Genomic DNA, 15,292 nt, shown 5'->3' on the forward strand with positions numbered 1-15,292 from the left:
TTATCATCAATCAGGAGGAAGGTGGGACCCACTGCACTCCTAAAAAGGCGGACATACTGGTGCAAAATGACACCCCGATACACCTAACCTGTTACAGTTCCTGCGTCAAAGACATGCCGGGGTGTACGCGCACCAAACATAATCCCACACCACACGATCAAACCGCGACCTCCATACAGGTCCCTTTCAAGGACATTAAGGGGTTGGTATCTGGTTCCTAGTTCACGCCAGATGAAAACCCAGCTAGAATCACTGTTCAGACTATACCTGGACTCGTCCGTGAATATAACCTGGGACCATTGTTCCAATGACCATGTACTGTGTTCTTGACACCAGGCTTTACGGGCTCTCCTGTGACCAGGGTCAGTGGAAAGCACCTTTCAGGTCTCCAGGCGAATAATCCATGTATGTTCAGTCGTCTGTAGACTGTGTGTCTGGAGACAACTGTTCCAGTGGCTGCGGTGAGGTCCGGAGTAAGGCTACCTGCATTACTCCGTGGCCGTCTGCGGGCACTGATGGTGAGGTATCGGTCTTCTTGTGGTGTTTTACACTGTGAACGTCCCGTACTGTAGCGCCTGGACACATTTCCTGTCTGCTGGATTCGTAGCCATAATCTTTAGATCACACTCTGTGGCACGCAGAGGGACCGTGCTACGACCTGCTGTGTCTGACCAGCCTCCAGTTGCCCTATTATTCTACCCCTCATAACGTCATCAATATGTGTTTTTGAGCCATTTTCAACACACAGTCACCATTAGATCGTCTGAAAATATCTGCGCACTTACTCGCTGCACCGTACTCTGACATGGACCAACACACCTCTGCATATGTGGACTGCTGCCAGCGCCACCGTGCGACGAACGCAGGTCAAATGCACCGCATGGCCATACCCCGAGGTGATTGAAACCCGCAAACTGCCCACCAGAGCTTTGTTTCACTATGTAGCAGCATTTTCCTTAATTTATGAGCATGAGTGTAAATCAGGCCCTGTTTCACCCCTTGGATATTGAACTTCCAAAAACACTGAAACACGTTATTGTTATTTCCAGGAGAGAAGCTAAATACAAAATTTCATTCATTTAGCTTCAAAAATGAAATATTTCCATAAAATAATGAAAGATTTCCTTAAAAATTTCACCCCCTATTTCACTCCCTTATGGGTTGAATTTTCAAAAATGCTGTAACTTGTATTTTTTTATTTCTAAGAGAGAAGCCATATACTAATTTTGAGAGATGTAGCTTTAAAACGCTCTAGTTGTTCTATAATAATCATTTTCTTTAAAAACAATTTCAAAACTATTTCACCCCCAAAGGATTATCTTTCCAAAAGTGCTAAAACAAGTGATTCCTTACTTCTTACCGAGAAACCAAATACCAATTTTTGTCGTACTAGGTTCAACACTACATTAATAGCAACATGTTACCAAAAATATTTTATCCCCTATTTCACTCTCTTAGCGGTGGAATTTCGAAAAATCCTTTCTTAAACGATCCCTGCAGTATAAGCTCAACACCCTCTCCTAACAACTTCGTATCCATAGTAGACTGGGCTGGGCGATGATGAGTCTTTCAGTCAGGACTTTGTATTTTGTAGAGATTGATTTGTCTCAACGTCGTCTATGTTGCTTCGGGAGTTTTTAAACGTAAATAAGAATTACCTTGCACGTTTGCATATCATATGTATATGAAATATATAACCTGTGTCAGTCGCAATATTTATTAGTATATTGTGTAAAACTTTGTAGTAAATTGGTCAAGTACATTTCCAGATATTTGGTAACAACGTTAACCAACGACCTGCACATATACATCAGTAGTATCTAATGAACTTGTTTTCTTCGAGACGCTGTACAATGGTGTCTACAGACTACGCGATTCCTCTAACGTGCGTTGTCGGGCAAAAATATAGTTTGGCGGAGTGTATACTATAGTCTAGCGATATCGTTTTGCATATACCTTATTCCAGTTGAAGTTGATGGATAGAATATGTCAACTATGAACATGCCTCAGCATAAACCCATAGTCCTCTAATTTCGTTTCAGAATGATTACATTTGGGAGAAGTAATGTATTTGCGACACATCTCGGAGAGAAACATGTACGAATTTTAAGAGAAACCCAATGATCAACTTCGCAGTATGCGAGAGAAAAGGGTTTATTTTTCGGGTGGTTTAATATTCGTAATGCGGTTAGATTCCATAATGGGATTCGCCGCACATGTCTTAAACGCCCAGGTGGAAGTCCAGAAATTTTTGATCTGCAGAACGAGAAGCCTCCGTGAATTTGGGGTACTATAGTTGGTTCAAATCAGCAGTGGGTGGATAAAAGATCGTACGGGCGAATTGAAATTCACAGTGTTCTTTATGATTAATCCTTTATCTGTTTGATCGTGTGTGGTGCCATACACATACAATACAGTACATCATAGATTAAAATTACTTTTTTGCAAGACAGCACTAATTCAGAGAGATGAGAATTTGGTAATTTCATCTGATATCAATAATTTTTGTTTATTTTGATAGGACGAAGATGTATTTTCAATTATCAGAAGGTGGTCATTTTAAAGTCATATGTGTCTGAACGATTTCACATCCGTCGGCACCTTCGTGGCACATATGGACAACACAGGGTGTTTCAGAAAGAATATACGTATTATATAGTCGGAAATGTCGATAGTTGCGCCATGGCTCGGTTATAGCAACAACGAGTACGTTGTTTACTTAATATTCATTGGCACTAGATGTCGGTTGTCTTCTGTTTACTTGGATACCGTCATATGTTCCAAATGGCTACATTACAGCAGAAATCATGTTGTATCTCGAGTTTGCGAAGTGTAATTCCGTGATCACAGGCAAAGACGATCCAGGCTGCGGTACGTAAATGATCCTCCGAATGAAGAGAACGTTCGCAGATTGTATCGACTATTTGTAGACTCAGGAGGTGTATGGAAAGGAAAGAGTCACGGCCGTCTTCGTATTTCCGATGAAAATTTCGCATGAATTCATTCCGCTTTCCAGCGTAGTCGTCCAAAATAAACTCATCGTGCCAATAGGGAGTTACAACTGCCTACAATAAAAATCTGGTGTGTTTTGAGACGTCTGTTGGTTATGAAGCGGTACAAGTTAAAGCTGTTACAGGCTCTACTTCATGACGACAAACATGTCAAACGTGTGTCATTTTCTGACGAACTTCTGAACACTATTGACAATGCAAACACTTTCACGCAACGCATCGTTTTCTGTGGTGAAGTGACTTTCCAGCTTAGTGGAAAGTACAGGGTGATTCAAAAAGAATACCACAACTTTAAAAATGTGTATTTAATGAAAGAAACATAATATAACCTTCTGTTATACATCATTACAAAGAGTATTTAAAAAGGTTTCTTTTCACTTGAAAACAAGTTCAGAGATGTTCAATATGGCCCCCTCCAGACACTCGAGCAATATCAACCTGATACTCCAACTCGTTCCACACTCTCTGTAGCATATCAGGCGTAACAGTTTGGATAGCTGCTGTTATTTCTCATTTCAAATCATCAATGGTGGCTGGGAGAGGTGGCCGAAACACCATATCCTTAACATACCCCCATAAGAAAAAATCGCAGGGGGTAAGATCAGGGCTTCTTGGAGGCCAGTGATGAAGTGCTCTGTCACGGGCTGCCAGGCGGCCGATCCATCGCCTCGGGTAGTTGACGTTCAGGTGGTTACGGACAGATAAGTGCCAATGTGGTGGCGCTCCATCCTGCTGAAATATGAATTGTTGTGCTTCTTGTTCGAGCTTTCCCGAGTATGGGAGGAATTCGAATATCGATATGGTATTGTTCGTGTTGCTGAGTGTTAAACATATGTAGTCTAAACCTGAGAGATTCGTAATACGTGTCCTAAATTTCATAGGCGCATGCCAACAGACTAATAAATATATGCATTCGATGTACTTGTATTTCTTATACGTATTTCCGTTTAACAGAGTTGCCATCAGTCAGCAAATTCCAGATGCTGAGGCAGATATCAAATTCCAGATGCTGATGCAGATATAATGGAGTTTCGTAAGAGTCTAGAAAACACGTTTTGGGCTTTCAGGTGTAGTAGAAAATAGATTTTTATAGGTCATCAGTATTCTGAATGGATTCATAAACCTCGATTTTCTCGTTTTCTCCAAACTATTCATCTCAGGTTACACATAACAAATTAAAATTTTTTTTGCACTTTTTGCATGTATTCCAACATGTGTCTCACGTACAATATTGCATTTTTGGGCTACCTCGAGCACCATGAAAGTCCCATGTAAAGTCACTATGTGGGTCTAAGTCTTACATTCAGTCCCTTGTTGACCAGTCTGGTGTGTCAGCTGAAGATAGCAAGGCGAAAGCCGAAGTTTTAAATTTCACGTTCGAGAAATCGTTGAAAGATGAACTTCGTACAAACATACCGCCATTTGATCGTCGGTCAGACTCCCTTATGGACGGCATAGTAATTAGCTCCCTGACATAGAGAAACAACTGAAAGATTTGAAAGCAAATAAATCATGAGGCCCGGATGGAATCTCCATTCGGGTTTGGAAAGAGTACGCTACGCCACTGGCTCCTTACCTAGCTACAGACACCAAGATTTCTTAAGTAATAGAAGTCATTATGTTGTCGCCGACCGCTAGTGTTCATTAGAGACAAGGGTATCGTCAACTGCCACAGGGAAGTGTGATAGGACCGCTGTTGTTCTCAATATACGTAAATGATTTGGCAGACAGGGTGGATAACAATCTGTGGTTGTTTGCTGATGATGCCATGGTACACGGTAAGGTATCGAAGTTGAATGACTGTGGGAAGGTAGAAGACAACTTATACAAAATTTCTGGTTGGTGTGATGAAAGGCAGCCAGCTCTAATTGTGGATTAATGTAAGTTAATGCGGATGAGTAGGAAGAATAAACTTATAATGTTCGGATACAGTATTAGCAGTGCCTTATTAGACACAGTCAAGTAGTTTAAACACCTGGTCGTAACGTTGCAAAGCGATATGAAATGGAACACGCATGTGACAACTGTGGTAGCGAAGGAGAATGTCGAATTCGGTTAATTGGAAAATTTTTAGGAAAGAGTGTTTTACCTGTAAAGGATACTGCGTGCTGGAGAGAGCTGTTCTTAAGTACTGCTCCAATGTTTTTGACGCGTACCAGGTCGAACTGAAAGAAGACATAGAAGCATTTCAGGGACGGGCTGCTAGATTTATTACCGGTAGCTTCGAGCAACACGTATAAGTCACGGAGATGCTTCGGGAACTTAAATGGGGATCCGTGGAGGGAAGGCGACGTTCCTTTCGCGAAACACAATTGAGCAATTTTAGAGAACCGGTATTTGAAGCTGACTGCCGAACGATCCTACTGCTGCGAACATAAATTGTGAGTAAGGACGACGAAGCTAAGACACGAGAAATTCAGGCTCATATGTGGCATATAGCAGTCGTTTTTCCCTCGCGAGTGGAACAGCGAACGAAATGACTAGTGGTGCTATAGGGTACCCTCCACCTCGCCCTTGTATAGACCCTCTATATACTCCTTCCACCTTTCTGCTTTCCCATCTTTGCTTAGGACTGGTTTCCCATCTGAGGTCTTGATATTCATACAGGTGGTTCTCTTTTCTCGAAAGGTCTGTTTAATTTTCATGTAGGCGGTGTCCGTCTCACTCCAAGTGATACATGCTCCTACATCTTTGCATTTGTTCTCCAGCCATCCTTGCTTAAGCACTTTGCACTTCGTGTCGATCTCATTTTTGAGACCTTTGCGTTCTTTTTCGTCTGCTTCATTTACTGCGTTTTTATATTTTCTCCTTTCATCAATTAAATTCAATATCTCTGGTGTTACCCAAGGATTTCTAGTAGCCCTCGTCTAATAAACCTACTTGATTTTCTGCTACCTTCACTATTTCATCTTTCAAAGCTACCCATTATTTTTCTACTATATTTCTTTCCCCTGTTCTTGTCAATCGTTCCCTTATGCTCACTCTGAAACACTCTATATCCTCTGGTTCTTTCAGTTTATCTAGGTCATGTCTTCTTAAATTCCAAATTTTCTGCAGTTTTTTTTAGTTTTAATCTACAGTTCATAACCAATAAATTGTGGTCGGAGTCCACATATGCCCCAGCATATGCCTTACAATTTAGAACCCTGGTTCCTAAATCTCTGTCTTAACATTACATAATCTACACTCCTGGAAATGGAAAAAAGAACACATTGACACCGGTGTGTCAGACCCACCATACTTGCTCCGGACACTGCGAGAGGGCTGTACAAGCAATGATCACACGCACGGCACAGCGGACACACCAGGAACCGCGGTGTTGGCCGTCGAATGGCGCTAGCTGCGCAGCATTTGTGCACCGCCGCCGTCAGTGTCAGCCAGTTTGCCGTGGCATACGGAGCTCCATCGCAGTCTTTAACACTGGTAGCATGCCGCGACAGCGTGGACGTGAACCGTATGTGCAGTTGACGGACTTTGAGCGAGAGGTATAGTGGGCATGCGGGAGGCCGGGTGGACGTACCGCCGAATTGCTCAACACGTGGGGCGTGAGGTCTCCACAGTACATCGATGTTGTCGCCAGTGGTCGGCGGAAGGTGCACGTGCCCGTCGACCTGGGACCGGACCGCAGCGACGCACGGATGCACGCCAAGATCGTAGGATCCTACGCAGTGCCGTAGGGGACCGCACCGCCACTTCCCAGCAAATTAGGGACACTGTTGCTCCTGGGGTATCGGCGAGGACCATTCGCAACCGTCTCCATGAAGCTGGGCTACGGTCCCGCACACCGTTAGGCCGTCTTCCGCTCACGCCCCAACATCGTGCAGCCCGCCTCCAGTGGTGTCGCGACAGGCGTGAATGGAGGGACGAATGGAGACGTGTCGTCTTCAGCGATGAGAGTCGCTTCTGCCTTGGTGCCAATGACGGTCGTATGCGTGTTTGGCGCCGTGCAGGTGAGCGCCACAATCAGGACTGCATACGACCGAGGCACACAGGGCCAACACCCGGCATCATGGTGTGGGGAGCGATCTCCTACACTGGCCGTACACCACTGGTGATAGTCGAGGGGACACTGAATAGTGCACGGTACATCCAAACCGTCATCGAACCCATCGTTCTACCATTCCTAGACCGGCAAGGGAACTTGCTGTTCCAACAGGACAATGCACGTCCGCATGTATCCCGTGCCACCCAACGTGCTCTAGAAGGTGTAAGTCAACTACCCTGGCCAGCAAGATCTCCGGATCTGTCCCCCATTGAGCATGTTTAGGACTGGATGAAGCGTCGTCTCACGCGGTCTGCACGTCCAGCACGAACGCTGGTCCAACTGAGGCGCCAGGTGGAAACGGCATGGCAAGCCGTTCCACAGGACTACATCCAGCACCTCTACGATCGTCTCCATGGGAGAATAGCAGCCTGCATTGCTGCGAAAGGTGGATATACACTGTACTAGTGCCGACATTGTGCATGTTCTGTTGCCTGTGTCTATGTGCCTGTGGTTCTGTCAGTGTGATCATGTGATGTATCTGACCCCAGGAATGTGTCAATAAAGTTTCCCCTTCCTGGGACAATGAATTCACGGTGTTCTTATTTCAATTTCCAGGAGTGTATCTGAATCCTTGAATCCTTCCAGTGTCCCTAGGTCTATTTCACGTATACAACCTTCTTTGATTATTCTCAAACTAAGTTTTAGCTATGATCAGACTATGCTCTGTGTAAAATTGTAACAGGCGGTTTCCCCCTTCATTCCTTACCCCCAGTCCAAATTCATCTACTACTCTCCCTTCTGTTCCTTTTCCTACTGCCGAATTCCAGTCACCCATGAATATTAAATTTTCGTCTCCCTTAACTATCTGAAAAATTTCTTTTGTCTCATCATATATTTCTTCAATCTCTTCATCGTCTGAAGAGGTACTTGGCATATAAACTTGCACTACTGTGGTAGGCATGGGCTTCGTGTCTACCTTGGCTGCAATAATGCGTTCACTTCGCTGTTCATAGCTGCTTATCCGAGTTCCTATTTTTTTCTTCATTATTAAACCAACTCCAGCATTACCCCTATTTGATTTTGTATTTATAACTCCGTATGCACCTGACAAGAAGTCTTGTTCCTCCAGCCAGCGAACGTCACTAATTCCCACTATATGTAACTTTAACATATCCATTTCCATTTTTAAAAGTTATAACCTATCTGTCAGATAAAAGGATCTGATATTCCACGCTCCGGTCCATAGAACGCCAATTTTGTTTCTCCTGATAACGACGCCCTCCTGAGTAGCCTCCTCCCGGAGACCTGAATGGGGGCTATTTTACCTCCGGAATATTTTACCCAAAAGGGCGCCATCATCATTTAACCATACAGTAAAGCTGGATGCCTTGAGAAAAATTACGGCTGTAGATTCCTCTTGCTTTCACTCGTTCGCAGTACTAGCACAGCAAGGCCCTTTTTGGTTAATGTTACAAGGCCATATCAGTCAGTCATCAAGACTGTCGCCCCTGCAACTACTGAAAAGGCTGCTGCCCCTCTTCAGGAACCACACGTTTGTCTGGCCTCTCAACAGATACCCCTCCGTTGTGGTTGTACTTAGGGTACAGCTGTCTGTATCACTGAGACACGCAAGTCTCTCTTACAACTGCAAGGTCCATGAGTCATGGGGGCATCAGTATCTCACTCATCAAGTAACACAATGAGTCGATGACGCTATCTTTAGAGACGGAGTGCAAGATCGTGTTGGCGAAGGACTGTAGAGGGCAGCATCCTCTTCATGGAAACTATAGTAGCATTTGCGTTAAACGACTTAAGGAACCCAAAAGATATAGTAGCAAGCTTAATAAAAAATATAAAACAATAAAAATCACCACCTGGGGAGGGAGGGGGGGGGGGATCTGGATGACTGACTGGGTGTTTGAATCACCATTCGAGAATGCGAATCCAGCATTTAACTTATGAACCACCTAGAACGTCTAAAACCAAGTGAACGGTTACTCAAAAGGCCCACATAATTTCAGTGCCACGACTTTTAGAGTAATTTCGATGTCAGAGATGATGTACACTATCCAAAATGTAGGATAACGGTCATGTTTATCACACGTATCGTTTGCTCAACAAAGTGTTCTGATGAGGAAAATTCAGCTAGCTCACGACCGAAAAATGATAATGACGTTTCACTCTTGATATTTAACTCCATCATTGATCTCGAATGTTATGACGCTGAGCAGTGTGCGGATCCCGTTGGTGCCTTAGGTAGGTTGGCATCGTGTAATAGGGATGGTGGCGTCTCGTTTTCTTGTTCTGTTTACTGGCGCCTCTACGTTTGTTAGCGTTGTCTGTCCGCGAGTGGCAGCAGTAGCGTTTATCGATATCTGGTACTCACACTACGTTTGGATAGACCTGAAGTGTTCTCCGGGTCGGGTGTGTGTGTGGCAGTTCGGTTGGGACGGAGCAGCACAGAGGTCTGGTAGCACGAGGGCACGCCGGGGCCTCTGGCGGCACGCAGGCATTGCCGGATCAAGGGGCTGTAGTTGCGAGGGCCACAACCTCGTTGCCCACCGCATCCAGGACGTTGAATTAATCCAGTAGTGAAATCTGCACTATTTTGTGACCACGCAGTTTGTTCGTGCGTTGCTGCTCGCAGGGTCGCCGTGAGACGAACAGCAAAAAGTGAAGCGTGTCGAGTTGGCGGAATCTATTAGCAGTCTTCTACTGCCTGTTATTAGTTTCTGAATTTTGTGTTATTATTGATGAAGTGCAACCAGCAGTATTCTACTGCCCAGTGGCCGCTAATGCCCCAGTTACCTGCCCTGGAGGTTAGCGTATTTTTGCAGCAATGTAGTTTTCCTCGTCTTACCGCTGCTGTCCAGCATGACGTGTAGTTCGACAGCCTCCTTGATTGCCAAGTAGATTGTGCTTTCTTTTGTCTACCTTGGTTGTAGTGGTTTCTTCTGCCTTTCGATGTTTTAAACACCGGATTCTGCTGTCTGTCACTTCGCCCTGGCTTGAATTATTACATTGTTGTATTTGTTATCACACGGTTGGTGGATTTGGTAAGAGAATTGACCGGCGTTTAAACTGTCCCTAGTTTCAGTTGCCTTTCTGTTCATAACTCTTGCCTTCCTGTTCATAACTCTTGGCTGCCTGTCTCACCGCTTATGCAGCTGTAGCGACATTCCTCAGGTCGATCCTTGGTGCACTGTCTGTGGATCACTCCCTTCTTTATTTGATCTGATTGTGTCAATTGTTTAAAAATAATATTTTGTTTAAAATATTCCTATTGCTTGTGGCTTTCAGCTGACAAATAATGTGAATTCTTTCTTAATGAGGCCTTAAGCCGTCAGTGTAGTTTGTGTTCCAGGCAATTTTTGTAATGATTGTTTTAAAAATTATTTTGATATTTTCAACATGTAGTTGTCTTCCTCACTTGTAATTCAGGCCCTCAGCCGCTAATTGTTCTGAAGTATTGCTTGTGGCCTTCAGACGACAAATACTTTTGAATTCTTTCTTAATAAGGTCTTCAGCTGTCAGTGTAGCTTGTGTTACAGTCAATTTTTGTAAAATTGAAAATAAATGTAAATGTCGTGTGACTAGAAGCTTCCGTCGGGTAGACCGTTCGCCGGTGGTAGTCTTTCGATTTGGGTTAGGTTAGGTTAGGTTAGGTTAGGTTAGGTGACGCCACTTCGGCGACTTGCGCGTCGATGGGGATAAAATGATGATGATTAAGACAACACAACACCCAGTCCCTGAGCCGAGAAAATCTCCGACCCAGTCGGCAATCGAACCCGGGCACTTACGATTGACATTCTGTCGCGCTGACCACTCAGATACCGGGAGCGGGCATTTTTATAAAATTATTGTTTTTATAAATTATTTCCTTAAATAAAATGTATGTGTTTACTGTGCAACCAGCGTTAACTGAACAGGCCCCGTTCACACCTTTTCCTGCTTTCCCTAAGTCTCACGTTTCAGACAAATAAGTGTCGTTTGCTGCCGCTTCTGAACAATGTATGGGCATACTTTCTTCACCTAGTGAATCTCGCAGGTGTATATCCGGAGATGATGAGACATTGACGAATACCATAACTTTGGTAGAGGAGGAGCATAACTGCTCGTTTGCTGACTAGACTCGGAACGACCATAAAGATATCTACTGCACTCAATCACATGCCAGTTGGATCTCACATGTCTTTTGTTACCAGTATTAAGAAGACACCTTACTACAGCCATCCCATAGGCCTGAGAATATTTAGTGAGAATGCACCTACCATTCCTGTAGTGTTAGACATAGGCACAGCACTGAGTGTATATTCCAGTGCTACGGCTTCAAAAATACCTGTTTCAAATTGCCTTCCGTTGCTTCTGAAACCGAAAACTAGTTTACGCTGAGGTGAAAAAAGTCATTACATAACGATAAGCACGTATACAGATGGCGGTAATATCATGAAAACAAGGTGAAAAGGACAGTGCATTGGAATATTTCTCAGTCGTACGCAGCTGATTCGTTGGAAAACGTTTCCGACGTGATTATGGCAGCTGGACGGGAATTAAGAGACTCTGAATGCCGAATGGCAGTTGGAGCTAGACGCTTGATACATTCCATTCCGAAAATCGTTAGGTAGTTCAATGTTCTGAGAGCCACAGTGTCAAGAATGAGCCGAGACCACCACATTTCAGCCACTATCTCTGACCATGGATAATGCAGTTGCCGACGGCTTTCATTTAATGACCGTGAGCAGTGGCGTTTGCTTATTCAGTCTAACAGACAAGGAACACTGCGTGAAATAACCGCAGAAATCAATTTGAAACATACGACGAACGTATCCGCTTCTAGTGTATAGCGACATTTGGCGTTAATGATCTATGACAACAGACGATCGACGTGAATGCCTTTGGAAAGAGCACAACATCGCCTGCAGCGCCTCTTCTGGGCTCATGACCATATCAGTTGGAAACTTTTTTTTCTAGTCTTTATCTTGTGACTGGTTTGATGCTGCCCGCCACGATTTCCTCTCCTGTGCCAACCTCCTCATCACAGAGTAAAACTTGCAACCTACGTCCATAATTACTTTTTGGAAGTTTTACAGTCTTCCTCTACAGTTTTTGCCCTCTACAGCTTCCTCTGGTAACACTGAAGTCATTCCCTAATGTCTTAACAGATGTCTTCTCATCCTGTATTTCTCCTTGTCAGTGTTTTCCACAAATTCCTTACCTCTCCGATTCTGCGCAGAACCTCCTCATTCCTTACCTTATCAGTCCACCTAATTTTCAACTTTCGCCTGTAGCACCACACCTCAAATATTTCGATTCTCTTCTGTTGCAGTTTTCCCCCAGTCCATGTTTCACTACCGTACAATCTTGTGTTCAAAACGTACAGTCTCAGAAACTTCTTCCTCAAATCAAGGCCTATGTTTGATACTAGTAGGCTTCTCTTAGCCAGGAATGCCCTTTTTGCCAGTGCTAGTCTGCTTTTGTCTCCATCCGTCGTTGGTTATTTTGCTGCTTAGATAGCAAAATTCCTTAACTGCATCTACTTCATGACCATCAATCCTGATGTTAAGTTTCTCGCTGTTCTCATTTTTGCAACGTCATTACTTTCGTCTTTCTTCGATCTGCCCTCAGTCCATATTCAGTACTTATAAGATTGTTCATTCCATTCAGCATATCATATAACTCGTCTTCTTTTTCACTCAGGACAGCAATGTCAGCAGCGAATGGCATTATTGACATCCTTTCGCCTTGAATTTTAATTCCCCTCTGGAACCTTTCTTTTATTTCCATCATTGCTTCTTTGATGCACAGATTGGACCGTAGACGACTGGATAACAGCGGTCTAGTCAGATGAGCTCCGCTTTAGTTGATAAGGCCTGACGGTAGGATTCGAGTGTGGCGCAGACCCCGCGAAGCCATAAACCTAAGTTGTCATAGACCTGTACAAGCCCTTGGTGGCTCTGTAATGGTGTGGGCTGTGTTTACATGGAATGGGCTGAGTCCTTATGTCCAACTGAACCGATCGTTTACTGGAAATGGTTATGTTGGGCTACTTGGAGACGATTTACTGCCATTCATGGACTTCATGTCCCCGAAAAACAACGGAACTGTAATGGATGACAGTGTGCCATGCACCGAACCACGGTTGTTTGGTACTGATCTGAAGTACACCAGTTCGAGCCAATGATTTGGCCACCCACATCGCTGTAAAGTAATTCCATGGAACATTTATGGGAGATAATCCACAGGTCAGTTCGTGCACCAAATCCTGCACCGACAACGTTTCCACAGTTACGGATGGATATAGAGGCACCGTGCTCAATATATCTGCAGGTGACTTCCAACGACTTGGTGAACCCACGTCATGTCGACCTGCAGCAATAAGCAGGGCAAAAGGAAGACCGAAACGATATTAGGAGGTATCCCGTGATTTCTGGCACCTCAGCGTATAATCACCCCGAAAACCAGTCCTGTCTACTAGAAATGCTTACTGTACTCTGAAAAAGTAAAAGAGACTTAAGTCAAAATGTTTAGCTACATTCCTAATAACGAAGAAGAATATTAAAAAGAAATTCGTGACTTGTACAATGTATTTATCTTCTACGTTCCAGGCCGGCCGCGGTGGTCTCGCGGTTCTAGGCGCGCAGTCCGGAACCGTGCGACTGCTACGGTCGCAGGTTCGAATCCTGCCTCGGGCATGGCTGTGTGTGATATCCTTAGGTTAGTTAGGTTTAAGTAGTTCTCAGTTCTAGGGGACTGATGACCACAGCAGTTGAGTCCCATAGTGCTCAGAGCCATTTGAACCATTTTTTCTACGCTCCATGCAAAAAAATTATATTCTCAATACATGCCGCATCGAATTAATGTCATTCCGGTATAAAGCCATTGAGATACATTGCGACAGGTGCTAAAACAATAGCTTCCAATCAAAAATAATAAATAGAATGTACTCAACGGCGAACCTGGGTGCACAAATGGCAAAACGTCATTTTTTCAAATGGTTCAAATGGCTCTGAGCACTATGGGACTTAACATCTATGGTCATCAGTCCCCTAGAACTTAGAACTACTTAAACCTAACCAACCTAAGGACAGCACACAACACCCAGCCATCACGAGGCAGAGAAAATCCCTGACCCCGCCGGGAATCGAACCCGGGAACCCGGGCGTGGGAAGCGAGAACGCTACCGCACGACCACGAGATGCGGGCGTCATTTTTTCGGATGAACCCAGGTTCTGTTTACAGCATCATGATGGCCGCATCCGTGTTTGGCGACATCGCGGTAAACGCACATTGGAAGTGAGTATTCGTTATCGCCATACTGGCGTATCACCCGGCGTGATGGTATGGGGAGCCATTGGTTACACGTCTCGGTCATCTCTTGTTCGCACTGACGGCACTTTGAACAGTGAACGTTACATTCCAGATGTGTTACGACCCGTGGATCTACTCTTCATTCGATCCCTGCGAAACCCTACATTTCAGCAGGATAATGCACGACCGCATGTTGCAGGTCCTGTACGGGTCTTTCTGGATACAGAAAAAGTTCGACTGCTGCCCTGACCAGAACATTCTCCAGATCTCTCACCAATTGAAAACGTCTGTTCAATGGTGGCCGAGCAACTGGCTCGTCACAATACGCCAGTCACTAACTACTCTTGGTGAACTGTGGTATCGTGTTGAAGCTGCCTGGGCAGCTGTACCTGTACACGCCATCCAAGCTCTGTTTGACGCAATGCCCAGGCGTATCAAGGCCGTTATTACGGCCAGAGGTGGTTGTTCTGGGTACTGATTCCTCAGGATCTATGGACCAAAATTGCGTGAAAATGTAATCACATGTCAGTTCTAGTATAATATATTTGTCCAGTGAATACCCGTTTATCATCTGCATTTCTTCTTGGTGTAGCAATTCTAATGATTAGTAGTGTATTTTGAAGGCAGGCCCTCGTCTCTATCCGCTGTGCCTGGGCCCCACCGTCGTCGCCGTCCTTGGCGTTTTGCCGCGCGCCAGGTGTGCGATCAGTCGACGCGTTTGCTTGCGAAACGGTGGCGGGTTCGTCAACTCAGGTTGGACGCCTTCTCACCGCCTAACCGGAAGCATTAAGTTACGTATGATTCATATGCTGCTGTTAACGTGTGACGATCTGTGAAACTTGTGGTGGCATGTTGTATCTGCCGGTGATCGGCTAAGGATGGTTCTGAATAAGAGAGTGTTATACTGAACTTATGAAGTCTAAGTCTTCCAAGTGTTGTTTACTGCTTATTTCAAAGGTTCCTTGCTGTGTTAATTTGATGGAGTATG

At 44.6% G+C, this 15,292-nt stretch overlaps 1 protein-coding gene across 1 annotated transcript in view; it reads left to right on the forward strand.

The window, feature by feature from the left end:
- The first annotated feature begins 4,223 nt into the window (after positions 1-4,223).
- Positions 4,224-15,292, forward strand: part of LOC126243480 (uncharacterized) — a 1,765,051-nt gene continuing 1,753,982 nt past the window's right edge. Inside the window, exon 1 of the mRNA XM_049948170.1 lies at positions 4,224-4,282. Within this exon, the coding sequence (XP_049804127.1) occupies positions 4,224-4,282 (59 nt within the window). The remainder of the gene's footprint in view (positions 4,283-15,292) is intronic.

The sequence above is a fragment of the Schistocerca nitens genome, chromosome 1 (assembly GCF_023898315.1).
Source record: "Schistocerca nitens isolate TAMUIC-IGC-003100 chromosome 1, iqSchNite1.1, whole genome shotgun sequence".
NCBI lineage: Eukaryota > Metazoa > Arthropoda > Insecta > Orthoptera > Acrididae > Schistocerca > Schistocerca nitens.